At 37.6% G+C, this 27,806-nt stretch overlaps 5 protein-coding genes across 5 annotated transcripts; 2 read left to right on the plus strand and 3 right to left on the minus strand.

The window, feature by feature from the left end:
- Nucleotides 1-88: 88 nt before the first annotated feature.
- Nucleotides 89-1,787, plus strand: LOC108860638 (ninja-family protein AFP2-like). Its single transcript, XM_018634501.2, has 2 exons — nucleotides 89-547; nucleotides 824-1,787. The coding sequence occupies exons 1-2, from the start codon at nucleotides 154-156 to the stop codon at nucleotides 1,261-1,263; spliced, it is 834 nt and encodes a 277-aa protein (XP_018490003.1). The 5' UTR covers nucleotides 89-153; the 3' UTR covers nucleotides 1,264-1,787.
- A 710-nt stretch (nucleotides 1,788-2,497) lies between these two features.
- On the minus strand, nucleotides 2,498-2,820 carry LOC108861583 (wound-induced basic protein-like). Its single transcript, XM_018635485.2, has 2 exons — nucleotides 2,753-2,820; nucleotides 2,498-2,646 (listed from the first exon to the last, which is right to left on the minus strand). The coding sequence occupies exons 1-2, from the start codon at nucleotides 2,818-2,820 to the stop codon at nucleotides 2,577-2,579; spliced, it is 138 nt and encodes a 45-aa protein (XP_018490987.1). The 3' UTR covers nucleotides 2,498-2,576.
- On the minus strand, nucleotides 2,498-4,745 carry LOC108861582 (RPM1-interacting protein 4). Its single transcript, XM_018635484.2, has 5 exons — nucleotides 4,605-4,745; nucleotides 3,832-4,230; nucleotides 3,443-3,631; nucleotides 2,753-3,303; nucleotides 2,498-2,646 (listed from the first exon to the last, which is right to left on the minus strand). Exons 1-4 carry the CDS (start codon nucleotides 4,608-4,610, stop codon nucleotides 3,268-3,270), a joined length of 630 nt encoding a protein of 209 aa, XP_018490986.1. The 5' UTR covers nucleotides 4,611-4,745; the 3' UTR covers nucleotides 2,498-2,646; nucleotides 2,753-3,267.
- Nucleotides 4,746-11,638: 6,893 nt separating this feature from the next.
- Nucleotides 11,639-13,254, minus strand: LOC108857381 (uncharacterized). The gene is made up of 6 exons (XM_018631367.2): nucleotides 13,004-13,254; nucleotides 12,678-12,742; nucleotides 12,311-12,561; nucleotides 12,146-12,220; nucleotides 12,003-12,065; nucleotides 11,639-11,903 (listed from the first exon to the last, which is right to left on the minus strand). The coding sequence occupies exons 1-6, from the start codon at nucleotides 13,114-13,116 to the stop codon at nucleotides 11,859-11,861; spliced, it is 612 nt and encodes a 203-aa protein (XP_018486869.1). The 5' UTR covers nucleotides 13,117-13,254; the 3' UTR covers nucleotides 11,639-11,858.
- Nucleotides 13,255-14,178: 924 nt separating this feature from the next.
- Nucleotides 14,179-26,558, plus strand: LOC108858967 (callose synthase 9-like). The gene is made up of 52 exons (XM_018632809.2): nucleotides 14,179-14,356; nucleotides 14,648-14,862; nucleotides 14,930-15,027; nucleotides 15,164-15,318; nucleotides 15,402-15,498; nucleotides 15,599-15,709; nucleotides 15,787-15,912; nucleotides 16,048-16,137; nucleotides 16,338-16,435; nucleotides 16,509-16,626; nucleotides 16,797-16,940; nucleotides 17,010-17,086; nucleotides 17,162-17,240; nucleotides 17,597-17,719; nucleotides 17,841-17,943; nucleotides 18,035-18,158; nucleotides 18,259-18,448; nucleotides 18,531-18,583; nucleotides 18,852-18,912; nucleotides 19,122-19,203; nucleotides 19,320-19,369; nucleotides 19,582-19,668; nucleotides 19,777-19,862; nucleotides 19,964-19,985; nucleotides 20,098-20,192; nucleotides 20,420-20,501; nucleotides 20,623-20,780; nucleotides 20,876-20,996; nucleotides 21,102-21,199; nucleotides 21,283-21,373; nucleotides 21,460-21,620; nucleotides 21,708-21,817; nucleotides 21,912-22,043; nucleotides 22,121-22,189; nucleotides 22,268-22,445; nucleotides 22,524-22,638; nucleotides 22,705-22,824; nucleotides 23,070-23,191; nucleotides 23,278-23,361; nucleotides 23,455-23,567; nucleotides 23,667-23,719; nucleotides 23,813-23,989; nucleotides 24,160-24,207; nucleotides 24,323-24,481; nucleotides 24,741-24,854; nucleotides 24,929-25,017; nucleotides 25,089-25,250; nucleotides 25,332-25,434; nucleotides 25,607-25,726; nucleotides 25,829-25,879; nucleotides 25,957-26,139; nucleotides 26,221-26,558. The coding sequence occupies exons 2-52, from the start codon at nucleotides 14,655-14,657 to the stop codon at nucleotides 26,455-26,457; spliced, it is 5,727 nt and encodes a 1,908-aa protein (XP_018488311.1). The 5' UTR covers nucleotides 14,179-14,356; nucleotides 14,648-14,654; the 3' UTR covers nucleotides 26,458-26,558.
- Nucleotides 26,559-27,806: the final 1,248 nt, after the last annotated feature.

The raw sequence follows: 27,806 nt of genomic DNA on the forward strand, positions 1-27,806 counted from the left end.
TCCACTATCCTCGTTAAACACGTGTCAAGCTATACGTTACATGGTTCATAAATCGTAAAAAACAAATATCCCACGGCATAAATATCGATAAAGAAAGTAAGAAACCATATCTTTTCTTTATTTCGACGTTACATAGTTGTTGAATCTTCATCAATGGCGACAAAGTTTGGAAAAGACGAGGATGCTGAGGTCGAGCTTGAGCTATGTCTTTCTCTGGGAGGTCCTTTAAAGAAAGCAACCAAAGCTCAACCGATAGAATGTTGTCCGGACGGTAATTCTAACGCCGTCATCAGATGGGCCAAGGATATTGACGTTGATCTTAATGTCGAGACGAGGAAGAAGCGGGAAGCGAAGCAGCAGAGAAGCGGAGGAGGAGGAGAGTGCAAGAGGATCAAAACAGAAGTTACTAACGGCGTGGATTTGGGTTTGAGCTTCAGTAATTTGGGTAACGGGTACGGGTCGGGTCAATATAAGGAAAACAGCAAAGACGTTACAATCGGGTCACCCATTGGCAGCACGTCGGACGTTTACGATCCCTGCCAAGAAGGTATCTAACAATTTAATATTTTTATATTTTTTACGGATTATTATAGCTAGCTGAAAATGTTAATTTCCAGAATTTTTAGTCTATAAACTAGAAAGATTATGAAAAAACTAATGTACTTGATGAGGTTGAATTTGATTAATTGTTAATCTACAAACTTTCTTTTGTAGTAGTATATTGAAGTATTATAATATTGGTTATATGTATTGAAGAAACATGAAAGTTATGGTACTTGCATGAAAATAATTTGGAGCTACGGTTGTGTCCTCTCATGTTCAGGTGGAAGTTGCGAACTCGGGGTAAGTTCTAACCGAAGAAAACCGGTTAATTCTCCGGTTAATAATAACATTCTAACCTATAAAGAGGAAAGAGCGTGGAGCATGGACGGTCCAAATGATGCGGTGGTAGAGGAGACGCAACAATGTTCCAATTCTATAACCAAAGAAGCTGGAAAGCCTCCAAAACCACGTCCCAACAGCAACGGGGTTAACGGCAGTTTACTTCCGTTTGCTAAAATGCCGTGCGTGACTAGCACCGGTAACGGACCCGATGGGAAAACTGTAAATGGGTTTCTGTATCGGTACTCAAAATCAGAGATTAGTATAATCTGCGTCTGTCACGGAACTTCATTCTCGCCAGCTGAGTTCATCATCCACGCCGGTGGGACCAATGTCTCACATCCGTTAAGACATATAACTGTTGTTCCTTCAACGTTCTAGAACTTTTATTTTTCTCTTGTTCTTCTTACCTCACGGTTTGTGTATATGTTTAGCTGATGGGACTTTTTGAGTTCAAAGGGATTCTTTATTGGTAATCTTAGTGTATGGCACCGTTTTCAGTTCAATTCTTGTCATGGAGAATAGGGGCTGGGCACAAATACCCATTACCCGCTTTACTTGCCCTTTAAATACAAGTACTCGTTTTAATCAAGGCAAGTAACAAGTTAAGAATTTTAAATACTTGCAAGTGCAAATCAAGTAACAAGGCTTAAAATTATTTTAGGTATTTGACTCGTTTCGACCCGCTACTTGATTTTCAAAATATATTGTAACATTTACATTATTATTTCATTTACTTTAATATTTATTTAATATCAAACATGTGGGATTAAATATTTTTTTCTTTTTTTTCAAATTTTACGCTATATTATCTTACATTGGTGTAGCATAAGAATCAGAAAAAAAATTTAGTATAAATATAGACAATCACCTAACCATAAAATCATTGAAACATAATTTATATTTTAAAGGCTCGCTTAATTAAGGACTTGGTATTAGCAAATACAAATATAAGGCAATTCTTTTACTATCCGAAGAAAGAAAGTCAGCTTATAAGTATGGCAAAAATCCCGGATACTTGTCATGTGCTCAACCCTACTAGTAAGTAATCGAGCAAGGCAAGTAATTTGCAAGTTACATGTTTTGCGACAAGTACTCGATATAACAAGTACTCGTTTCCGACAAGACAAGTACCAAGTCTAAAAATTCATTACTCGTTCAAGGCAACGCGAGTATCAAATATATGTAAAAATGCAAGTACTCGCCTTACGTCCACCCCTAATGGAGAAGTCGATTTACTGCGAATAATACAATAACCTGAAGTTCTGGAACTTGTCTACATAATATATCAATTGATATATCCGTATCATGTTAACATTATTGCATCAGCCCTTGTACTCTCAAACCACTAGAAGCTCAGACTATCACCATATCAAATCGAATTGTTTATACAACTGTTCCGCGTAAAAACTAAAAGGTAGACTAGACCAATAGCAAAAGACGGTTAAGCATAGCCAATTTTCTAACCAACTATGTCCATCCACTCTAAGAAACATTTGGAAGCAATAAACTGGGGATGTTTTAATCAAGTGGTAGTTTATGTGTTTGGTGTATTGGATTTCTACAATTTGACATATAAGAATGTATCTACAGATACATAGCAATTGCAAAAGGATAAACTAAATAACCATTAAAATTAAAAACATCCTCAGAACAAAAATATTACATGAACAAGACGTTAACAAATGATTGTTTTATTCATTCATGACAGGTTTGTTGTCGCTGGCTTTGGGCTTCTGTTCTCTTGGCCTGTCCTCGACTCTCCTAATTATCATAACACAGACGATTAGTGAAATAAACAATAAAATGATTCACAAGATAATATTGAAACAATATCAGACAAAAGAAAAGGATGAAAAGGTGTTTGTACCTTTTGTCCGCAGAGAACTTAGAGCTGAGAAAGGATTTGAAGAGAACGGAGTTTACATCGTAAATCATCGTCGATCAATTCTCTCGTAACTTCGACCTCAGATGGCTGCAAATGAAATAACGATAACCCTAGAGAGCTACCAAGTTCAATCCCTTTTATATTGTCTTGGACACCTACTAGAAACAGTTCTGATCATTTTCTTGTTGGGCTTTTTCTCTTTCTATTGGCCCAAATAAGCCCATATTGGGGCGAACACCTTCATAGAAAGAGAGACATATTCTTGTATAACTAATGTGATTTCAACTCTTGTGCAGACATACTGAAGAGAAAGCAACCAATATTAAACATACGGTATGCACATTTGAGAATCAATACACGAAGACAAAGTGATTATTCCAAACGTTGTTCACAACAAAAATCACTCCTTTGTTACAAAAAAGAAAAGAAAGAAAAATAACACACACAAAAGACAAAAAGAGACATGTCCAAGAATGTGTACATTGTCTTCAGTGTATTTACTTTCCCTTTCTGCACCATGAAAAGCAGCAGACCTGCAAATACTCCTTCACGTTAATACACACGATGGATACCAAAGTAATTGTAATTTGAAGTAATACACACTTATATATATATATTATCTAGATGGTTCTTTTACAAAAAAAAGTTTATCTAGACGGTTATGTGTAGTACCTTGGAGGAGTTTGGGGAGGGAGATTCACGTTGACCGTTGAAGGGGCGAGATGGAGTGTTGCCGGCAGTGCTACCATAGGATCTAGCACCTTCTCGTCTCTCTTCCTTGACTTGGTCGAATATGTGTGTGTAACTCATGTTCTCCCCTGAACCTACTGACCCTGGAAATGGTGGAATCGTCGTCCCTCCCTAACATATATAAATTATTCGCAGATCATACAACTGTAATAAGCCAACTAATTACTAATAGCATCCCTTATATTAAACTATACAATATGACTCTTCAAACGCAAATGACTAAAAAAAAACATGCTACATTAGGAATATGATTAAACATTTTCTCCTCAAAACGTAAACCCTAATGTAAAATGTGTAAATGTATGTCATACCCTTCCGTTGCTGCCGCCTCTAAGATTGGGTTTAGGCTGTGCCTGTGCGGGACGAGGAGGAGCTTGTGGCTGCCGGTTTCCTGATCCACCTCCACCTACATAACCTCCGTATAATCCGCTTCCGTCTCTGCCCCCTCCGTAGAGCTGATCAGGAGGAGGAGCTCTGACTTTGTTTCTCTGGGTTGTTGGAGGAGGTGCTCTTGGTGTGCCTTCCCTAGCCGGTTTTGGTGGTTCAGGTCGTGGAATTCTAGGAGCAGGCTGAGGAGGGGTTTTGATATCTGAGTTCTCTAAAGATTCGTATAAGTCTGCTCGTTTGTTAATCCTCGCGTTATCGAACACGGCCGTGAATGGTTGATCTTGGTTGTTCCAGTCCCCAAACTTTGGAACGTGTGGACGGTTCTGCAATCAATAACTGTTTCTGAGAATCCGGTGGAAAAGGTTTTGTGTTTTTAAATTGACTTAAAAGATTTAACTTGATGTGCAAGAAACTAATCTGCTTCGTGATCCCTAACCAGAACTCTGAGAGCTAGCTTCTTGTTATAGACTAAAGAACAGGTAGAATACTGAAGAAGAATCACTATTACGAAAGTCAACTGATTAAACATAAACCCAGATCTCTGTTCTGGCGTTCAGACAAATCATTTAAAAGTTTTTGAAGCTGAAGATTCCGACAAACTTGAAGGTATTGTTAAACATGTGCAGATTTGAGGTGAGAACAAAGGAGATATATAAAACATTTGAAGTGTTGATACAAAAAGAGTTTTGAAACTTACTGCCATGTTGCTTGATCTACCGCTAGAAATGAAGAAAAGCTTTCAACAATGGCTGTGTCTGAAACCGAGAAGGAAACAAGGAGGCGTGTTGAGAGAGAGATAATAAAGATACGTAAATGTCTATATTTATATATATGAAGGCGTTGACTATACGTATATATATATATATATATATATATATATATATATATAATGTATATATATATTGTCTTGTTACTCTGTAATGTTTGAATGTCTCCGTTGCGTCTCTCACGGTCAACAACGACTTGATCAAAACCTTACGACACGACTTGGCATTAACCGCGTCTTCTCTAAAAGCTGCACACGCTTTTCACAGTTTCTTTTGCCAGAGCGTCCACATATGGTCTTTTCTCCCTCAGGTTTATTTGTCTTGTAAAACACTTACAACAATGTCACAATTTGATACCATACTGAGAAAATGCTGAGAAAACGTTGGTGTTAAAAAAAAAACTGAGAAAATGCTTCTTGGCCCGTCTATTATTATTTATTACGACTCTTATTAACAGTCGTAATTCTCCTGTATATCGAAAAGTATACAATCATTTGAAACAATTAGTTTCCGAATATTATATCCAATTTCAAACATCCAATTATAATTAACTCGGGAAAAGCAAATTATATGATGGATGAGAAAGAACCCAAAATATTTGAATGAGGGTCGTGCAAGTGCAACTGCAACTCGCCATTATGTTGTTTGTACGTGGAAGCTTAATTAATGAATTTGTTGCTAAATACTTTTGTTAATTAATCTATTGCCGGCGTCATCAACTGTTAAATAAACTACTATGTTAGCACTTAGCCTGTAGAAGATTTTAAACAATTTGTATCGTATTAAGTTAACCTTGGCGTCTCTTGGTTAATTAGCTGTTGAATGGCAACATGGTTACAGCTGCATTATTTGGTTATAAAGACATATAATATACTCAATCGTGGGTGTGTATAGTAAGAGAAATTGTCTCTCCAAGGACGACGACGACTTCAACGACTGTCTACAGTCTATCAATCCAACTTGTATACAACACCAAATTTAATATATTTTGACTTTATCAATCGGTCCATCACATTAAGTCCACTAGTGTTTTTTGTATATTGAAATAGTGGATATGTTTATGGTAGAAGTAGAGCTCTTGTTACACGTATAAAACATTGACTATAATAGTTACGAGCAATATTCAAGAAATCGTTATAAGCACTATCTACATTGATTTTTTAGAAAACTGTTATGTCATTAAATATATTATTTTGTAGCCATTCCATTTTAAATGTGGTCACACAATTTTCATGCTATTTGTTTTCTAGTCAAACCAAAGTTCTATTCCACTTGTTGACGACTGGTCACAGTAGTTTATGTCAGTAAACACAACTATTGACCGATCTACACTGTGAGTTCGATCTGAATCTGAAGAGAGTAGAGAAGGAAGCGAAAGAGAAAGAAACTAAACTGGAAACAGTCACATGTTACATCTCTGCAAAAACAGGCTCCAGAGCTCTTGGTGGAGTATGTTAGATTGCTAGAAGACAACCAAACTCTCCAAAACCAAATGGTTGGAAAATGAAAACCTGAACTGATATATAACGTTTTGAGAATGTTTGTATAGAGATAAGGATGATATATTATAGATAAACATAAACTTGAGTTAGAAGTTATCTACAAATACATTATGTCGGTATCCTACTTGTATATATGCTTCTCTTTGTACGTCAATAAACACAACACGTTCATATTATTTCATGGTATCAGAGCAAATAACGTTCTCTGACCTAATTTTTTAAAGCTTCCGCTTTCTATTTCTTCTTCTCAAAACTCCATTGATAGTTAATCATCATGGCTACTACTTCTCCTTCTGCATCCTCTACTACATCTGCGATTACTTCTACTACCTCTGCGATTACTTCATCCACTACCCCCGAGGTTTTAACCTCTGATTCTCTATTCTACCTCCATCCATCCGACAATCCTGGATCCTTGATCACCCCTGTGATTTTAAAAGGAGACAACTATGCAGAATGGGCTACGGAATTTTGGAATTCTATTCAAGCTAAGAGAAAAATAGGGTTCTTAGATGGCTATGTTCCCAAACCATCCTCGAACCCTGACCTTGCTCGTTGGATTGCTTCTAACTCTATGATAGTCGGCTGGATCCGCACCTCCATCGATCCACCGGTTCGTTCTACAGTCAGCTATGTACCTGATGCTTTCCTGCTTTGGGAATCCCTCAAACGACGCTTCTCCGTCAAGAACAGTGTTAGAAAACACCTACTAGAGAATGATATCACCAACTGCAAACAGAATGGTGACTCTGTTCTCTCCTATTATGGTCGCTTGTCCAAGTTATGGGAGGAGATTCAAAGTTTTAAATCATCTCACATCTGTACTTGTGACGCATCTTCTCACATTGATAAAGAAAGAGAAGATTCTAAAGTTCATAAGTTCCTCTTTGGGCTCGATGATTCTCGCTTCAACTTCATCTGATCACAAATTATCGATGAAGATCCTCTACCAGATATCAACACTGTCTATTCTCGTGTGATTAGGGTGGAACAACACCTCCTTACTATGCGTGCTACTGAACATAAGCAAGAAGTCATCGGCTTCTCTACTAAGGTGGATTCTACCAACTCTACTAACCGAAACCGAGATCCCAACAGATCCTGCACTCACTGCAATCGAACTGGTCACGAGGCATCTGAGTGTTTCTTACTACATGGATACCCTGACTGGTTTAAAGAACAGAGTCGTGGATCTCCTTCTTCTCAGAGAGGTCGCGGTGGTCGCAACAATTCGCCTGCAGGACGCGGTCGTGGTCGTTCTCCTGCCACTCGGACAGCTCCTCTCACTCTCTCCGCCAACACAGTGGCGTCTTCGGATCAAATCTCCGCGTTGATCAGTCTGCTGCAGAACCAACAATCTCAGCTCTCTACTGAACGTACTTCGGGTAAACCCTCTATTACTGATGTCATCATAGACACAAGTGCTTCCCATCATATGACGGGAGACCTTTCTCTTCTTCGTGATGTTCATGATACCTCCACTGCAATGGTGAAATTTCCCGATGGCAGAACATCTCAGTCTACTAAAGCGGGCACTCTAGCACTTAACTCTCAGTGCTCTCTACTTGATGTTCTTTATGTTCCAGACTTTGATTGCACCTTGATATCTGTTTCCAAATTACTTAAACAGACAGGTTGCATCGCTATCTTTACTGATACCTTATGCTTTTTGCAGGACCGTTTCTCGAGGACCCTGATTGGAGCCGGTGAAGAACGAGAGGGTGTGTATTACTTCACGGGCGTCACGGTTGCACGAGCAAATCGGACTGGAAAGGATAAAGCTTCTTCGTCAGTTCTGTGGCATCGGCGTCTTGGTCACCCGTCGTATAATACCCTAGCCTCCCTACCAGTTTTAGATAGATTAGCAGTTGATTTTTCTACTTCAGATTCTTGTGACATTTGTTTGCTTTCGAAACAAACTCGTGAGGTTTTTAATCAAAGTTCTAATAAAGCTTTTGCTCCTTTTGATCTTGTTCATTGCGATGTTTGGGGTCCCTATCGCACTCCGGCAACTTGCGGTGCTGTTTATTTTCTAACCATCGTCGATGATTACTCACGAGCAGTGTGGCTCCACCTCATGCTTGAGAAATCGGAAGTTGCTTCCTTACTCAAGAATTTTTGTGCGATGAGTGTTCGACAATTTGGTCTTCCTGTCAAAACTTTCAGAACCGATAATGGAACTGAGTTCATGGTGTTAAAACAATACTTTCGTCAGCAAGGAATTCTACATCAAACCTCTTCAGTTGATACACCGCAACAAAATGGCAGGGTAGAACGCAAACACCGTCACATATTAAACGTTGCTCGAGCCTTTCTTTTTCAAGCTCAGTTGCCAACCACGTTTTGGGGTCAAGCCATCCTCACTGCTGCTCACGTCATTAATCACACCCCCACTAAGCTATTAAATGGTCTCACCCCATACGAACTACTTCATGGAACCCCTCCTAAGCATGATAACCTGCGCGTCTTCGGTTGTTTATGTTTTGCTCAGCGCAGACCTCGCAACTCAGACAAATTTGCTCCTCGAAGTCGTAGATGCCTCTTTGTTGGATACCCTTACGGAAAGAAGGCGTGGAATGTATACGATCTTGAGGACAAAACCTTCTTTACTAGTCGGGATGTCATCTTTTATGAAGACAAATTCCCTGGACTACCGCCTCTTGATGATCCTGTTACATTGTCTCCACCTATTATTGACTCTAGCGATTGGCTCCCAGCAACCTCTCCTGCTTCGAGTTCATTGCCATCCACGTCTCCCTCTCCTGTCACTACTACGCCTATCTTACCACCATCACCTAACATAGAACCCATTCCTACGCCCTTAGAATCCATCCCTACGCCCTCAGATTCCACCACTATCTCTAATGAACCTTCCCTTCCTACTACTGATCCCACCTCTGCCTCTACGACTCCTTCCTCTTCTACAATCGTCCCTACTCCTCCACCACTAGTATTACCTGAAACTATAGAACCTGCTACACTTCCGTCCTCATCTTCATCACCTCCGTCATCACCAGTGTTACCTCAACCTTCCACCACTACGCAAGAACCTGTATCTCCTGGTCTTCCTGAGCTACTTGGACGTGGGCATCGACAGCGTAAATCCTCTGTTCTACTCAAGAATTATAATGTTAATGCCGTCGCGAATAATACACACACTCTTGTTCCTCCTGACTCTACGACGGGCTCCTCTACGGTCTCAGGTAACTGTATCTATCCCATTACCGATTATATCTCTGACGCCAAATTTTCCTCGAGCCATAAGGCATATGTTGCAGCAATTACTTCAGCTGTGGAACCAAAGAGTTACGAAGAGGCAGTAAAACATAAAATATGGCGAGATTCAATGGTTGACGAACACTCGGCTCATGTAGAGAATGGCACATGGGATGTTACTGATCTACCTCCTGGCAAGAAAATTATTAATAGCATGTGGCTTTACAAGATCAAGTATCACGCCAACGGTAAACCTGAACGCAATAAATCTAGACTCGTTGCGTGTGGGAATCGTCAACGCAAGGGAATTGACTACACCGATACGTTTGCTCCCGTAGCAAAACCTACTACAGTTCGTGTTCTATTGAAAGTGGCTGCAGCTAAACAATGGGAAGTCCATCAGATGGATGTTCACAATGCTTTTCTACATGGCGATCTCAAGGAAGAAGTTTATATGAAGCTTCCTAAAGGTTTTCAAGGTTCTGATCCTAACAAAGTGGCTCGTCTTAGAAAGTCTATCTATGGTCTTAAACAGTCACCTCGCTGCTGGTTCTCCAAACTCAGCACTGCCCTGAAAGACTATGGGTTCACTCAGAGTAAACCCGACTATTCTCACTTCTTCTACACACGCGGCAAGATCGATCTCCACATCCTAGTCTATGTCGACGACTTTCTTATCGCTTGCAATGACATTTCAACACTACAGAAGTTTAAAAACTACCTGTGTAAGTGTTTCCATATGAAGGACCTGGGCAAGCTCAAGTACTTCTTAGGAATAGAGGTGGCACGAAATAGTGAAGGCTTCTTCTTGTCACAACGGAAATACGCCCTTGATATCATTGCTGATACAGGGTTACTTGGATGTAAGCCATCTTCTACGCCAATGGAACTTAACCACAAACTAGCTCTCTCCAAAAGTCCACCTCTTGCTGATCCTGCTCTCTATAGACGACTCATTGGGCGCTTGATATATCTGACTTTTACTCGGCCAGAGTTATGTTACTCTGTCCACATACTATCTCAGTTCATGAAGCAACCCCGTCATGATCATTGGAATGCTGCTCTCCGTGTTGTTCGGTATTTAAAAGGCTGTCCATCTCAAGGAATTCTACTCAGCTCAGCGCCGAAACTTCAGGTCACTTCTTACTGTGATTCAGACTGGAGCGCATGTCCTCTCACTCGTCGTTCGCTTAGCTCGTACATTGTTCTTCTTGGCCCGTCTCCGGTGTCGTGGAAGACAAAGAAACAGAACACCGTGTCTGCTTCCTCTGCTGAAGCAGAGTATAGGTGTATGGCCTATACATTACGCGAACTCAAGTGGTTAAAACGCATGCTCACTTCGTTTGGCATTTCGTCTCCTACACCGATGCGCATGTTCTGTGACAGTCAGTCTGCCATCTATATTGCTCAAAACCCGGTCTTCCACGAACGCACCAAGCATATAGAAAACGACTGTCATCAAGTTCGGGATGTCGTTGAAGAAAAACTAATCACTACAGAGCACATCAGAACCAAAGAACAACCGGCTGACCTTCTCACGAAGTCTTTACCGTCTACTACGTTCAATTATCTACTGGTCAAGCTGGGAATCCAAGACATCTCTCCTCCAGCTTGAGGGGGGGTATAGAGATAAGGATGATATATTATAGATAAACATAAACCTTGAGTTAGAAGTTATCTACAGATACATTATGTCGGTATCCTACTTGTATATATGCTTCTCTTTGTACGTCAATAAACACAACACGTTCATATTATTTCAGTTTGTGAAGAGATTCTTGTAGCATTTATTGGTTCTTTACCCATTGATGATGTCTCTAAAATGTGTAAATATGAAAAACTACAGTTTTTAACATCAGTAAAAAAGAAAGTCACGCGCTCTACCACTGAGCTAAGACGGCTACTGAACATTGACAACGATACTTATAAATATCTAGTTTCTTCCTCTCTGTCACCGTTCAAAACATAGATGAGCGTTGCTCTGAGACCCTTCCTTATCGCTGTGGACTGATCGAAAGAGATGTTTTTGATTCTGGGTTGGATGAGTCGCTCTATGATATGCGTTGAGTGACTGTTCTGGGTGCAGTAGGAGAATGTACAGGCTCGTTGTGGTGGTGATGGTGAAGATGTGGTGAAAGCTGTGGTGGGAAAGCGAAGGCATGCGTGGATTGTGAGGAGTGGGTTGGATATTCGTGAAGGTGTTTCTGAGATATTTAGTGTCAACAGTATAAATTTTGCATCGTGTCTTGAACTTAGAAACTTATCTCACATCAAAAGTGGTGCAAACTGGTAGTGTTTGTCACACTATATTTAACATTACACATGTCAACCACCAAAATTCTGACCTTCTTGAAAGAATACGAGAAAAAAATAAAGCCAAATCCGGAATAATTTCGACAATATCTTAATGTAGACTGAGACCGTTCAGCTAAGCTTGAAAGCCATCAAGCGAAAGACACTAAACTATTAGCGTTTGGATCCCAAAGCAAGAAGTATCTTCTTCCTCGGGCCCTGAAACAAAAAAAAAACACAATAAAGATCATAAAGATGCTTGAACAAAGTGTAGTCTTATAAATAGACTTTCTTGTCACAGATCAACTAGGAGCTTACCATTGGTATAAGCATAGCCTTGAGGTCATCATCTGTCATATGCATGAGAGCATCCATATCAACCTGATAAAGACCAAAAAGAAAAGAAGAGAACATGAGCATATGACAAGATGACAGCAACCTTACGAGCAAATATAACTTACTTCTTCTACTTGAAAAGCTGTTGAATATTTCTCAAGACCCAATGATTCCAGAAAGTTATCAACAGATGCGCCCATCTGAACCAAAAAAAGATGACACGCTAAGAAACAGTATCCACAAGCTCCCAACGGTCAGATTTAGTTGAAGAAAAGTGAAAATCATATTGCCTGCTGCGATTTCTTCCTGGTAGCTTGACTGGGAGTTTTTCTAGTAGTCTCTGTTGCAGTTTCAGTCACTACACTCTTCAAGCTTGGTCTAGCAGTCTCCACTTTCGATTTTGGCGGGTGTTGCGTATTCATTGTCCCAGAGAGCGTTTCCCTTAAATCCCGCACGCCTGAGCCACCTTCTCGCCCGCCTTGAGACACATGATGTCTCTTCTGGAGCTTCACGCGAAGGTCTCTAGAATCAACTCTGCGATCTAAGCAACTCACCACAAACAGAGAATAATCAACAACCAAACATGTATACCTTTTGTCACACTTAGTTCTCTGCTAAAGAGAATTAGTGAGAGAGAGAGAAAAAAAGAAGACATACTTGAGAGTTGAGGCTTGTCACTACTGAAAAGATCATGCTCCCATTTGTCATCTTCCTGCCTTTGCCTGGAATCATAAGGAAGTTGTTACGAATATAAACCAATCTCTAACACAAAAAAAAACAAACATCAGATTCAGTTAAAAGGCCAAACATCATCAAAGTCCAAGAGCATCTACATATCTAGAAACTCCTCCTAAGCTAACTAAAGCTAAGCAAGAATAATGTAATTATCTATCTATACACAAGAGGTAAAGATCCTACCAGCTAACAACAAATGTAGAATCCTCCTACAATCAAAGATTGAATTTTTGAAACAAAATTAGAACCTTTTCCCAGTCACTTTTCGGGAGGGAGTAGAGTTGTCGCTAGAACCGCCATTGATTCGATCCTTTACGAGTTTCCTGGTTCCAGACTCTGACTCCAATCTATCAGCATACATCTTTTATTCGACGAAAGATACAGACTTTTTATATGCTTAACCCTCCTAGATCAAGAGAACCCAGGAAGCGAAAGTGTTCCCAGATAGAAACCCTAGAATCTATCGAGAAATCACGCAGAGGAAGAAGAAAACAAAAAGAAAGAGCTCATGAAAGAGGATCTGCGTTTAAGAGGAGAGATCCAATCAGGTACCGGGTCAACTTCGCTCAATCGAGTCGGGTCTAATGCGGTTAAGAAACGATTAAACCGGTTTGACTGATACCAAAACTATGATCTATATGCGGTTTACCCGGTTTCATCCGATCAAGCACCGTGTCAGCTTAGCTACAAAAAGAATACCCAAATTTTTTTTGAGATATTTGTTACCCTTGTTATTTGTACTTGACCTGTCCTAGACAAGTACTTGTTATATCAAATTCTTGTTAAAAAATTAAAATACTTACAATCACTTAACTTTAGTTTATTATTTTATTTTATCTATTACCTGATTTGGTTTATTTTTATCTATTACCTAAGCTTGTTTGATACTTAAATCTTTTCGATTACTTGAATCTATTTTTTGATTATTTGAAATTAAACATAAAATACTCGAAATTCAGAAATACAATTTCACAATAGACATATAAACTTCCAAACATAAGTCGTTTAATTATTTTAACTAATATAATGAATATCAAGTATTTAGTAAACCAAACAATGGATAGCTAATAACAGAAACAAACTAATGGGTAATAAGTACAAAGATAAATCTTTTTCAAAAAAAGTACCAAAATAAGTAGTTAAATATAAAAAAAAAGAATTGATACTTGATTTGTACTTGCGAATAATAAAATCCAGTTACTTGTTACTCGACTTCGACTTGACTATGGCAAGTAGTTTACTTTTTCAAACCGAGTCCAAGGCAGGTAACAGTGCCCGTGCCTAAGTTTAATTGATAGATAATTAGACAATTCTATCCGCGGTTTATCTGGTTTAGTCCAAGATTCGCTTTTTTACTTGCCAATTCGGTACGATTGCTGTCCTTTTTTACTTTTTGTTTCTTTTTTTTTCTGTCAAAGACGTTTCCTTTTTAAAAATACATCGACTCCTTAGTTGTGAACTTGTGATGGTTTTGTGTAAAAGTTTTGAACTTTTGAAACTCAGAGCTTAGCTTAGCCTTCTACCTTCTTTCGCTGATTCTTACATGAGTGGTCCAATTCTGCTTAATCTCCATATCTAGGGTTTCTTACGTTTCTGATACGGTAACCCCCTCGTCTGATTTTTTTGAGTTGTTTTGGTACATTTGTTGGTTTTACTTGTTTTGATCCTCGACTAAGGTCAGATTCATGATCACATATCTATTATTTCGTTTGTTGATTACAACTAGTCCCAGGACAGGAACGTCGTCTCGTTTGGTCGGTAAATTTACATTTTCCGTTACGGCAGGTCACTTGTCCGAATCTGTGTGTGCACTAGCTGTTTTGTCTTTTTCATGGGGGTTTTTCTTTTGGTTTTAAGCTGTTGAGTTTTTTTTGTTTGTTATGTTTTGTTAGGTAGAGAATGTCTCGAGCGAAGTCGTCATGGGAGCGGCTAGTAAATGCTGCGTTACAAAGGGATAGAGCAAGAGAAGGAGCTGGTGGTGGTGGTCCTGGTCAGGGAAGCCTTATGGATTATGTTCCTTCGTCTCTGTCCAACAACAGGGACATAGATGCTATTTTGAGAGCTGCTGATGAACTTCAAGATGAAGACCCCAGCATTGCTAGGATCTGTAAGCTGTTTATTCTTGTTTTTTATGGGCAGTTTTAGCTTTTATTGAACATTCTTTTCTGCTGCAGTATGTGAGCATGCTTACTCGCTAGCACAAAATCTTGACCCTAATAGTGAAGGCAGAGGTGTTTTACAATTTAAAACCGGATTGATGTCTGTTGTTAAGGTATGTTTCTCTCCTGTGATGATGACCCATGTGTGGCAGATAATTTGGAAACTAGAGTCTAAGTTTAATTTTTATTTAATTTTTTTTCCCCATGGTTTTGCATATTAATACATTATTCTGGCTTGGTTCATTTCAGCAAAAATTAGCAAAAAGAGAGGTTGGGACCATAGACCGAAGTCAAGATAGTAAACGACTACAAGATTTCTACATGCTGTACAGAGAAAAGAACAACGTTGACACTTTAAAGGAGGAGGAGACGCAGCTCCGTGAGTCAGGGCTTCTCACTGGCGAGTACGTATATCAACTACCGAACACAAAATCTGTAAATTTTATGTAATTTTTGAAAGCCAAAACGCTTTGATATTGGCTTCCAGGCTGGAGCAGAAAACAGTAAAAAGGAAAAGATTGTTTGCCACCCTTAAAATTCTTGGAAATGTGTTGGAGCAGGTTGCAAAAGAGATCCCTGATGAGGTTGTGTACATTTCCTCTATGCATTCAATCTTCTATATTACTCAAGTCAAATTAGGCTTGTAGAATGCAGCTAATTGTCATCTGTTTTGTACGTCAACAGCTGAAGCAAGTTATGGACTCTGATGCTGCAATTAGTGAGGACACAATTGCTTACAACATTATTCCTCTTGGTGCTCATGTCACCACAAATGCCATTACGGCTTTCCCTGAGGTCAGATATTCTCCACACATTGCATCTATGCTATGTGGCTCGTACGTCTTGATTTATGACAATAAAAATGTGAGCAGGTGCAAGCGGCAGTTGCAGCGTTGAAGTATTTTCGAGGCCTGCCAAAATTGCCGGCTAATTTTCCCATTCCTGCGACAAGGAATGCTGATATGCTTGATTTTCTCCACTATATATTTGGGTTTCAGGTTTGTCTATCTGAGAAGCTTTTTATTTTTATTTTTGGTAATAGAAAATGATCTTTCATGTTTCATTTTGTTAACTTCCCTGTGGGATTACTACTGTTAATATCCAGCTTAACATAACAATTCTTATGGCTGCAGAAAGACAATGTTTCCAATCAGCGTGAACATATAGTTCTTCTTCTTGCTAATGCGCAATCCCGTCTTAATATTCCTGAAGAAACGGAGCCTGTAAGTACCAACACTTATCTGACTATTCATGATTTTGGCTTTGTTCATCTTATTATAGAAAAAAAATTTCAGTGGTTATTCTTTGTTTGGACTTGTAGTTGACAAAGCTTAGAATTGAAGTACTGTTATGTTCATTCTAGAAAGCAGTGAAATTGCATTTTAAGATATCATGAATAACCTTTTATTTTATGCTCTCTCAGAAACTGGACGACGCTGCAGTGCATAAGGTGTTTCTGAAGTCCCTAGACAACTACATTAAGTGGTGTGATTACCTATGCATTAAACCGGCATGGACCAAGTAAATTATCCTCTCTTCCTTGTCTTTCTTTTAGCTACCACTCGCATGCTCATTTTTGTTTTGTAAGATGCAGCTTAAGGACCATAAGTGGAGAAAAGAAATTACTATTCCTCTCTTTATATTTCCTGATTTGGGGCGAAGCTGCTAACATACGGTTTCTTCCAGAATGTTTGTGCTACATATTCCACCACGTAAGTTTTATGCTGAAGGCTTATTTTCACCAGGATTCTCTAGTGTTCCCATTTTCTCTTCCATGATTCTGTTCTTATCCATTTCTTATCCATTCTGAATTACTTTGGTAATTTTAGTATAATATTTTGGTCATCTGATATTATTTGCTAATGCTGAATTTTTTCTGTAGATGGTAATAGAAATGGATGAGATCTTACGCCAGCGAGTTGCTCGCCCTGCTGTGAGTTGTATGCCAGTCGATAGTGGTGGCTCTGAAGAGGGTGTATCATTCCTTGATCATGTCATTACTCCACTGTATGAAGTTGTATCAGCGGTATGTTCTCTAAAGTATTCTTTCATCCGTGGACTTGGTAGTAATGCTAAGAATTGTTGCCCTGTGCAGGAAGCTTTTAACAATGAAAATGGCCGAGCACCTCATTCATCTTGGAGAAATTATGATGACTTTAATGAGTATTTTTGGTAATAAATTTTAATATCTCTTTCTCTTGAGTTAATTTCATCATCTATGTTGGCTAACTTTTTTTGATTTTCAAGGTCGCTTCGCTCATTCGAACTTGGTTGGCCGTGGCGAATGAGTTCATCTTTTTTTCAGAAACCTATACCGAAACGACAGGTCTGCAGTCCCCCCCCCCTTCATAATTGATTTTAATATAAATTTTATATTCATACTGGTTTGTCGCTTCTTTTTTGAGATGCCATATATAATATACTAAGCGGTTTGTTACACTCTTGATGGCAATTTGCAAACGTCTATAATTCAGCTCCTAGACCATGTGTTACAGGCTGATCTTGAAGTTATGTTTGCATTTTAGTCTTGCTGTTGTTCTAATTTACTTTCCTCGTGGCTATTTAGGTTCATAATTTTTTTTAAAAAATTATCTAAGGAAGTTGAGTTTCAGTCCGCTTGTGTGTTTCGTATAGATCTAGATACATATATCTAATGTTAATATACTGGTCTAATCATTGCAGTACGAGGTTAGAACCGGTAGGGATAAACATCTAGGAAAGACATCCTTCGTTGAGCATCGAACATTTTTGCGTCTTTACCACAGCTTCCATCGGCTATGGATATTCCTCGTTATGATGTTTCAGGTTTGTATTCCGTTTAGGAAATTTAGCTGTGAATTTTTTTCACTATCATCGTTGGTGTGAATTTTATTGTGTCGTTAAATGGTTCTCCTGCTACCCATACGCTCTAATGACTTCTTTACAGGCACTAGTCATAATTGCTTTCAACGATAGTATTATCTCTACGAAGACTTTGCGTGAAATTCTCAGTCTGGGTCCGACTTACCTTGTGATGCAGTTTTCTGAGAGTCGGTCTTAAACCTCATACTCTTTACACTTTTAAAAAAAAATCAATATTATGAATTGGTGAAGAAAAAGCATATGCTCAAAATGTTATAGGTGTTCTGGATGTCATCATGATGTATGGTGCTTATTCTACGACAAGAAAGCTGGCTGTTTCTCGCATTTTCCTCCGTTTCATTTGGTTTGGCGTTGCTTCCGTCTTCATATGCTTCCTCTATGTGTATGTTCAACTTCTTTTATTGTACACCATTCTTTTCCATTTTTTTTCCCTTTTATGGAGTAGTTTTTGCATTCCCTTATAGTTTTTTTTTTGTGTGCAGGAAAGTACTTCAAGAAGATACCGATCCAATTCATTATTCAGTCATGTTCAGATTTTATGGGCTTGTTATAGCCGTCTATGGTGGTATTCAGTTCTTTTTAAGCATCCTGATGCAAATTCCAACTTGTCACAACATTTCTAATAAATGTGACCGGTGGGGTTTGATTCGATTCTTTAAGTGGATGCGCCAGGTTCTGAACCTCATTTTTATTATGCTTAAATATTTGGATATTAATCATAATCTCTGATGCTTGCTTGATTGTGTTGTTTCAGGAGAGATACTATGTTGGCCGTGGCATGTATGAAAGGACATCTGATTTTATAAAGTAGGTGTCTGCACCTTATTTTGTTACAGTTCATAGTTACTTATTTTGGTATATGTATATGCGTTACTGAATACATGCGCTGAAAAAAAAAAATACATGCGCTGGTTACTTCTGATAAAATTGTAATGATTTAAACTGCGTTTCTGACTTCTTCGGGAGAAGCAGGGGATATTCTTGTTTGATTGACGCCAACGAACTTCAGCTCGTATTTGTCTTTTGTGTGTTTCAGTCGGTAAAGGTTGTACTAACATATTCGTGTATGATGCAGGTACTTTCTGTTTTGGCTTGTCGTTCTGTCTGCAAAGTTCTCCTTTGCGTACTTTCTTCAGGTTAGTTCTTTTCGCAGGAAGCCTAATTTTGATGTGTTGATAGTTGTACTGAAGATTAATGTACATCATAAAATACTACTTTATGTACCAAAAAGTGCTTTTCTTTTCTTTCTTTCTTTTTTAAGATTTTCCCATTGTGTTCAATATAGATTCGTTTGGCAGTTAAAGAGTGGCTTCAAGTTATATCTCTCTTGCTGATAAATTTGCAGATTGAGCCGCTCGTTGGTCCAACAAGGATGATAATCAAACAGGATAATATCCAATACTCATGGCATGTTTTTATGTCAATAAGTAAGTATGGGATTTGTGGATTTTTTTAGGGAGTTGAGTGGACCATAGACATGGCTCTAATAGATCATTCTTCTGTAAGGTTCTCTCATACTCTAATATTTCGTATCTGGATGCAGAAAACTATAATGCTCTGACTGTTGCCAGTTTATGGGCTCCTGTGGTCGCTGTAAGTTCAATGGTCTTTACATGAGGGTTGGTTTAGTCAAGAAATGGTTGTTTCTTTAAAGAATCACTCCGCTTTTGGGAGAATTTTGTTAAAAACTATTTTAGCAATTTTGGTGAATTGTTTGTTCTGACTAGGAGTGAATGTTTTCGCTGGGGGATTTACATTAGAGTTTCCTTTATTGTACTGTAAATTTTTATTCCATAATAATGCAGATATACCTGTTAGACATCCATATATTCTACACCATTGCCTCTGCTTTTTCCGGTTTCTTGCTCGGTGGGAGAGATCGTTTGGGAGAGGTAAGTGTGTTTACACTTTGCTCGGTAGGAGATATCGTTTCTTGCTCTGATGTTACTACACTGTCTGTAAGAGGGCATGTACTTACGTTTCCTTTGCAATTTTCACAGATAAGATCTTTGAAAGCAATTCACAAACAATTCGAGGAGTTTCCAGGGGCTTTTATGAAATCTCTTCATGTCCCTGTAACCAATCGGTTAGGTTCCTTTCCATCTGTCTATCTCCCTTTCTCTTTGTTTAATGTTAACACTTTCTCCTCTTCATTACCTTTTGCCTATAATTCAAAACCATGTGCAGGACGTCTGATGCTTCTTATCAGGTACCTGTTAGCCTGTTTTACATTTATGAAGCACTAATGAACGTATGGTGTGTCATGTTAGCTTTTTTACCACGTTTGTTGCTCATATCTGCATGTGATTATCAATTTGAAGGCTGTGGATAAGAGTAGAGTAGATGCAGCACACTTTGCTCCATTTTGGAACCAAATAATAAAATGTCTACGAGAGGAAGACTACATCACTGATTTGTAAGTGCTTTTTCATTTTTCTGTGTGCCTAGTGTTCTTAGTTTCATGGCCGGATCTGGGCACAACCTTCAGAAACATTGGGTTTGGCCTCCAAAATTAGATAGAATTTTTTTTTGTTAAGTTCTTTTTTAAAAAATGTTTACAGTCTTCGAAATCTCAGATCAGTGATAATTTCGACTTTTTATTGTTTTGTTTTATCGATTTTTCTCATATGGAACGATTTTTAGTGAGATGGAGTTGCTCCTGATGCCCAAGAATTCTGGTAGGCTCAAATTGGTTCAGTGGCCACTTTTTCTTCTTTCCAGCAAGGTGAGTTTGTTACTTTACCTGCTTGTGTATTAAGATTCAACGTTACCCTTGTTGATTTCCATAACAATCGCATTTGAGATCATTTTCTTAGTGAATATAGTTTTCCTATAATCTTCTGTAGATATTGTTGGCCAAAGAGATTGCTGCTGGGAGTAATTCGCAAGAGGAGATTGTGGAGAGGATTGAAAGATATGACTATATGAAGCATGCTGTTGAGGAAGTCTATCACACTCTTAAACTTGTACTAACAGAAACTCTGGAAGCCGAGGGGAGGATGTGGTAATAATTTTTATTTTTACTTTTTGATAAGTTCTAAAATGACTTGCACAGAGTTTTGCTGGATAAAAGAATGATATTTCTTGTGAAATTTGTAGGGTGGAAACAATCTGTGAAGACATCCAGGCCAGCATAAGGAATAGAAATATACATAATGATTTTCAGTTGAGCAATCTCTCCCTTGTTATCACGAGACTGACTGCACTCTTGGGAATTCTGGTATTCACATTATCAGAAATCTCTTTATTAAACCTGTTTTTAGTTTTTTATTCTAATAGTATGACTGAGATGGAGTTTTTTTTTTTTAATTTTTTTCTCGAACAGAAAGAAAATGAAACACCGGAGCATGCAAAAGGGGCTATCAAAGCACTTCAGGATCTCTACGATGTTATGCGGCTTGACATATTACAAATTAATATGAGGTACGTACATACAAGCTGCGTTTTGTGCAAAAACTCAATGTGCCTTTCTTTAACTTTGTTTAATAGTTTTCTTTGCTGTGTAGGGTTCAGTATGAAGCATGGAACATCTTAACTCTAGCCTGGAATGAAGGTCGGCTTTTTACAAAGTTGAAATGGCCTAAAGATCCCGAGATGGTATTATGATATGATATTTGTTGTCTAAGGCTATAATTACACTCATTTATATTCTTTCAGTCTGATAATTCTCTATGGTCTTGCAGAAAGCTCTCGTCAAAAGATTGTACTCTCTGTTTACTATCAAAGATTCTGCAACGCATGTTCCTAGAAATCTAGAAGCCAGACGCAGACTTCAATTTTTCACCAATTCCCTTTTCATGGATGTGCCACCACCAAAGTCTGTTGAAAAGATGTTATCCTTCAGGTATTTCTTTCAATACTTTCATCTTTTTACCGTTACAAGCTCTTCACAAGTTTACTATCTTCTTTTGAATTTTGTTTTTTTTTTCAGTGTCTTCACTCCGTATTATTCTGAGGTTGTGCTATACAGCATGGCTGAACTTACTAAGAGAAATGAGGATGGGATATCAATCTTGTTTTACCTTCAGAAAATATATCCAGGTGTGACATTTGCCTAGCTTTTTTCTTTTATGTTTCTAACTAATAAGTTACTTCTTTAGTTGATATTACTTCATTGCTATTTGTTATGTTGCAGATGAGTGGAAAAATTTTCTTACACGAATAGGACAAGATGAAAATGCGTTGGAAGGCGATCTACGTAATGAGAGAGACATACTTGAACTTCGATTATGGGCTTCTTACCGTGGACAAACGTTAGCTAGAACAGGTAAATAAACAAATCACTACACCTTTTTCCATATATTTTTCAGTGTTTTTTTTTGTTTATATGCGTTATATCTGCAGTTCGCGGGATGATGTATTATAGGAAAGCTCTCATGCTTCAGTCTTATTTGGAAAGAAAAGCTGGAAGAGGTAGGAGGCTATAAGAGCTTTCTAAAGATATATCAGTTTTAGTCAAGCTTTTTCTTAGGGCTATCTCACTTATTGCAGATGGGGAGTCCACTCTTTTTGGTAATGACATGACGGATGCTGAAGGATTTGAGTTATCTCCTGAAGCAAGGGCCCAAGCAGATTTGAAGTTTACATATGTTGTCACATGCCAAATATATGGGAGACAGAAAGAAGATCAAAAACCTGAAGCTGCTGACATTTCATTGCTGATGCAAAGGTAAGAAGACACTTTTATGAATTTCTCTATCTCAGGTATAGGGAGAGCTTCTGCTAATCTCTTTCATTCTACTGTCAGAAATGAAGCCCTTCGAATCGCTTATATCGATGTTGTTGATACTCCGAAAGAGGGTAAATCTCATACAGAGTATTATTCAAAGCTTGTGAAGGCCGACGTCAATGGAAAGGATAAGGTAAACTGTGACTACATTATTTGTTATATGGAATTGCCATCTGAGTTTTTTTTTCTGGTTATGCAGGAAATTTACTCCATAAGGTTGCCTGGGGACCCGAAACTTGGAGAAGGCAAACCTGAGAATCAAAATCATGCCATTGTGTTTACTCGTGGAAATGCAATTCAAACTATTGATATGAATCAGGTTATTTTATGCAATTCTTTTGGCGGCATCTTTTTTGTTTTTAAAGCTTTCTTTTAGATCTCTTCTGTGGGGTTTGTTGTAGTTTAAGTTTAAATTCATTAAATTAGATAAATAAGCTTTGTAAAGAGTATTTTGAGCAACAGTTTGGGGTTGGGCATGGTTACATGCATGCTTTACATCCTTTACGTGAGAGCTTAAATACAACTCCAACGTGTTGCATCATGTTATTTGTTTAAATTTGTTAGGATAATTACTTTGAAGAAGCTTTGAAGATGAGAAATCTTTTGGAGGAATTCGGTCCGAGCCGGGACCATGGAATTCGACCACCCACCATTCTTGGAGTTAGGGAACATGTATTTACTGGAAGGTCTGAACCAAACATTCCTATATCTATTTTCTTAATTTCATATTTTGTTTCATCTTAAAAATAATTGTTTGTGTTAATATGTGCAGTGTCTCCTCCTTGGCCTCTTTCATGTCCAATCAAGAAACTAGCTTTGTAACTCTTGGTCAACGAGTATTGGCGAAACCCCTGAAGTAAAGCTTACTACCAATAAGTTTATATATCTTCCTTGAACAACTTGAGAGCTCATATGGAATCCTTATTCTGACATTTTGAATATTCTCTAGGATCCGCATGCATTATGGTCATCCAGATGTCTTTGACAGAGTTTTCCATATTACTCGTGGTGGTATTAGCAAAGCCTCTCGGGTCATCAATATTAGTGAAGATATTTTTGCTGGTAAAGCCGATTCGTTAACTCACTGTTACCTCAAAAATGATTAAGCCATTTTAATCAATTTTTTCACATTTGATTAATGTTGATGCTTATGATTATCAGGTTTTAACTCAACTCTACGTCAAGGGAATATTACTCACCATGAGTATATCCAGGTCCGTATTTTTTTTTCATAACTATTTGCAAATAAAAGAATAAACAATATATATATATATATATTTATATGTGTATTAACTTTTATTTTACAGGTGGGGAAAGGAAGAGATGTGGGGCTCAATCAAATAGCTCTGTTTGAAGGGAAGGTTGCTGGTGGGAATGGTGAACAGGTTCTTAGTCGGGATGTATACAGGCTTGGCCAGCTCCTTGATTTCTTCCGAATGATGTCATTCTACTTCACAACTGTTGGCTTCTATTTCTGTACAATGGTATGGACTCACCAATGTATTATAGCATAATTAATTAGCTGCCAAATCGTATAAAATAAGTCTTGCATCATAAATTTCTGTGGATCACTTTTATTTTTGTAACTTGTATATGGAGCTGTTACTAGTAAGTTCCAAGTTTCTAACAGTGACATTTACATGGCCTCTTGCAGTTGACGGTGTTAACTGTGTATATATTCTTATACGGGAGGGCATACCTGGTAAGTATAGTTCCCTAATGCTGTTGTGACGCATGTGCTAATCTTAATGAAGTGCATTACCTATGAATGCTGGGTGAAGGTCTCTAACAACTGCTTGTGTTTTGATTTTTAATAGGCACTTTCTGGAGTTGGTGCTATTCTTCGCGAAAGAGCTATTATTCTGAATGATACTGCACTTACCGCTGCCCTCAATGCTCAGTTTCTGTTTCAGATTGGTGTCTTCGCTGCTGTGCCAATGATTTTGGGCTTTATTCTGGAACAAGGTTTTCTCAAGGTACTGTTTTTCTTAGTCATGTCATTATTGCTATTATGCCATATTTTCTGATATGACTTCTTTGGAGACTGACATGTGTTCTGACTTAGAAGTTGCCTTATGGTAACAGATTCTCACAGGCTCTCTGTTCTTATGTTTTGTTCTACGTATCCTTACTGAATATGTGCATAAAGTCACGAAATGAAAACTATATGCTTTTGTGTTTTTGTTTTGTTAGTAGAATTTTTTATTCTTATTTTAACCATCTTTCACTGTATAGGCCATTGTCAGTTTCACAACGATGCAGTTTCAGCTGTGTAGTGTCTTCTTCACATTTTCTCTTGGCACAAGAGCCCATTATTTTGGACGGACACTTCTCCATGGTGGTGCTAGGGTATATATTCTTGTCTTTGGTTCTTTAATCTCTCTATATTGTCTGGATTGTGATTAGACATTGTTTGTCAACAGTACCAAGCCACTGGAAGAGGGTTTGTCGTCAAGCATATCACATTTTCTGAAAACTACCGTCTTTACTCCAGAAGTCATTTTGTCAAAGGGTATCTGTCCTCGTATACCTTTGTTTCTTATGTGCAATACATTACTTATGTATGCTCTTTTTCTTCTCCAGGATGGAAGTTATTCTGTTACTAGTTGTCTACCTTGCGTATGGAAACGATCATAAGGCTGGTGCTGTTTCCTACATCCTTCTGTCTGTTAGCAGCTGGTTTTTGGCTGGCTCTTGGCTTTTTGCTCCTTACCTGTTCAATCCTGCTGGACTTGAGTGGCAAAAGTAAGTGGTGCTGTCTTTTTTATGTCCTGTTGAGCAACATTTTCTCTCATTGAGCAACGATTGACGTTATTCTCCTTTCAGAGTCGTGGTGGACTTTAGAGAGTGGACAAATTGGCTCTTTTACAGAGGTGGAATCGGTGTGAAAGGAGCTGAAAGCTGGGAAGCTTGGTGGGAAGAAGAACTGGTAAGAACCCCCATTTTTCCTTAGTTTTTGTTATTTTTGCTGGATCCTTGCTAACTAGTACGCTCTTCATGCTGTCACATTACACTTTTGGAGGTGTTTTATGATTTTTCTTGCTTGTTAGCCTGTCTGTTAATTTATCTACTTAATAATTTATCTTTTGTACATACAACAGTCTCACATTCGGACCTTGAGCGGGAGGATAGTGGAGACTATATTAAGTCTACGATTCTTTATCTTCCAGTATGGTATTGTCTACAAACTGAAACTAGACGGATCAGATACATCATTTACGGTACAGCGTTTCTCTTTGTCTACACTTCAACTTATCATGGTTTGCTAGTTCATGGTTCTTTTTAATACCATCTAGTAATATTGTACTTGTAACATTTTGCAGGTTTATGGTTGGTCATGGGCTGCATTAGCGACGATTATTGTTCTTTTCAAGGTCGGTTCATTCCACGTCCATTTCATGCTGAGTGTATTGCATTAACATGATTCTGATGTATATCTCCATTGATATAGGTCTTTTCCATCAGTCAGAAGAGTTCTGTTAATTTCCAGCTTGTGCTGAGACTTGTACAAGGCATTGCCTTCTTGTTGGCTCTAGCTGGCACAATCGTAGCGGTTAGGCTCACAGACTTGTCAGTAACAGACATATTCGCTAGTTTATTGGCCATTATACCGACAGGATGGGGAATCCTCTCTGTAAGTTTCGCTACCTGTTGTATCTAGTCTCTTGCGTGAGGTCTACGTTTTTAACATATGTAATCCTCTCTTTATTGTTAGATTGCGTGTGCTTGGAAGCCATACATAAAGCGAATTGGGATGTGGAAGTCGATCCGTTCACTAGCAAGGCTCTATGATGCAGGAATGGGAATGCTCATATTTCTACCCGTTGCGTTCTTCTCGTGGTTCCCATTTTTCTCCACCTTCCAAACGCGTATGATGTTTAACCAAGCGTTTAGTCGTGGTCTAGAGATCTCTCTCATCCTCGCTGGAAACAATCCTAGTTCAGATTTTTGAGATCCTTTAATAGCTTTTGCCTTTTGTTGAGTGTTATGCTATATCTATTTCTCATTCATTTCTTTTTGGAAAAATTGTTTTTAGACCCAAAAAATGATAACTATGTCCTATTATGCTAATATCTTATCGTACTATTTTTTTTTCTCTAATACCTTTTAGTATTTTCTAAAATAAATCAAATTAAATAGTTTTATAAACAAAAAGAAATAAAAAACAATACATTGATTTTATAAAAAATTGATTTATAAAAAATAGAAAAAATTGATTTATAAAAAATAAAAGAAAATCGATTTTCTTTTAAAAATAGAAATGGTGATTTATTAAATCAATTTTTAAATTAAAAAAATAAAATTATAAATATCAATTTTTAAATTAAAAAATCAAAGTTTAAGATTTTATGGATTTTTAATTACTTTAGTTAAAAATTATATTTTAATATTTAACAATGTTTTTTTAATTGTAATTTTGATTTTTAATTGAAATTAGGGGCAGTATTGTCATTTTAAAAAAATTAGCCTAATAAAACATAATGTATATGAGATTAGTAGTAAGACATATTTATCAATTTTTGGCTTAAAAAAACAATTTTCCCTTTTTTGTGTTTTCCTTTCCGTGGTTTTATGAGTTTAACGGGCCTAGTAGAAAATAGATGCAAAGATTCATCTGGTCGCAGAACCATGTCCAAGCCTGAAATAGAAAGTGAACATAAGAGTGTAAGTAGAAAAAACAAAATAGACCATTTATTATTTCCATTTAAGAAGCTATGTTCATAATGAAAAGAAGATTATGAAAAAAACTCAAAGTTACCAAATCTACTAATAAATTTAATAATTTATTATAAAAAAATTAAAGCTACTCATTTATAATAATTTTCATATATTTAAGTATCTATATGAACCAAAAAGTTATGAAAAGAACTTTATAATGGCTCTTCCAAACTCGATATCATCTGGCCATATTTGTCAAGTTCAACTGTATAAACAATACAGATTAACTGAGTTTTGATTCTTTCTACTAATCTTCTAGAAAAAAATTATGTTAGTTTATTTCATGTCATATTTTATAATATTCTAAATTTTAACATATTCAATGTCTATTGCGACTTAGCTTATAAGTTTTCATGTGTCGATAAGTTTTGTGGTTTCATAATTTTCATCAATTTCTTTCAAATTTTATTTATATTTTTCTGTAATGAAAAAATTTGGTTTCTAAATTTTGTTATTACTAATATTTTTATAAGAAAATTTAGCATTCAGTTGGAAAATACAAAGATTGTGCATAAACTCTTAAATCTTAGTAAATCAATTCAGTTAGTATTAGAAATTAAATATAAAAGTTTGATGACTCGA

This window comes from Raphanus sativus, chromosome 5, assembly GCF_000801105.2.
Source record: "Raphanus sativus cultivar WK10039 chromosome 5, ASM80110v3, whole genome shotgun sequence".
NCBI lineage: Eukaryota > Viridiplantae > Streptophyta > Magnoliopsida > Brassicales > Brassicaceae > Raphanus > Raphanus sativus.

Excerpts from the sequence above, each read along its gene's own strand:
- LOC108861583 (XM_018635485.2), bottom strand. The coding sequence starts at position 2,820 with ATGATTTACGATGTAAACTCCGTTCTCTTCAAATCCTTTCTCAGCTCT. Across the intron at positions 2,647-2,752 it reads AAGTTCTCTGCGGACAAAAG|GAGAGTCGAGGACAGGCCAA; the intron begins GTACAAACACCT and ends TATGATAATTAG.
- LOC108858967 (XM_018632809.2), top strand. The coding sequence starts at position 14,655 with ATGTCTCGAGCGAAGTCGTCATGGGAGCGGCTAGTAAATGCTGCGTTA. Across the intron at positions 20,193-20,419 it reads GAAGACTACATCACTGATTT|TGAGATGGAGTTGCTCCTGA; the intron begins GTAAGTGCTTTT and ends AACGATTTTTAG. Across the intron at positions 24,855-24,928 it reads TTCTCCATGGTGGTGCTAGG|TACCAAGCCACTGGAAGAGG; the intron begins GTATATATTCTT and ends GTTTGTCAACAG.
- LOC108861582 (XM_018635484.2), bottom strand. Across the intron at positions 3,632-3,831 it reads GAGGCGGCAGCAACGGAAGG|GGAGGGACGACGATTCCACC; the intron begins GTATGACATACA and ends TATATATGTTAG. Across the intron at positions 3,304-3,442 it reads CCTCCCCAAACTCCTCCAAG|GTCTGCTGCTTTTCATGGTG; the intron begins GTACTACACATA and ends GAGTATTTGCAG.
- LOC108860638 (XM_018634501.2), top strand. The coding sequence starts at position 154 with ATGGCGACAAAGTTTGGAAAAGACGAGGATGCTGAGGTCGAGCTTGAG. Across the intron at positions 548-823 it reads TTACGATCCCTGCCAAGAAG|GTGGAAGTTGCGAACTCGGG; the intron begins GTATCTAACAAT and ends TCTCATGTTCAG.
- LOC108857381 (XM_018631367.2), bottom strand. The coding sequence starts at position 13,116 with ATGTATGCTGATAGATTGGAGTCAGAGTCTGGAACCAGGAAACTCGTA. Across the intron at positions 12,743-13,003 it reads CGAAAAGTGACTGGGAAAAG|GCAAAGGCAGGAAGATGACA; the intron begins GTTCTAATTTTG and ends TTATGATTCCAG. Across the intron at positions 12,066-12,145 it reads CAGCTTTTCAAGTAGAAGAA|GTTGATATGGATGCTCTCAT; the intron begins GTAAGTTATATT and ends GGTCTTTATCAG.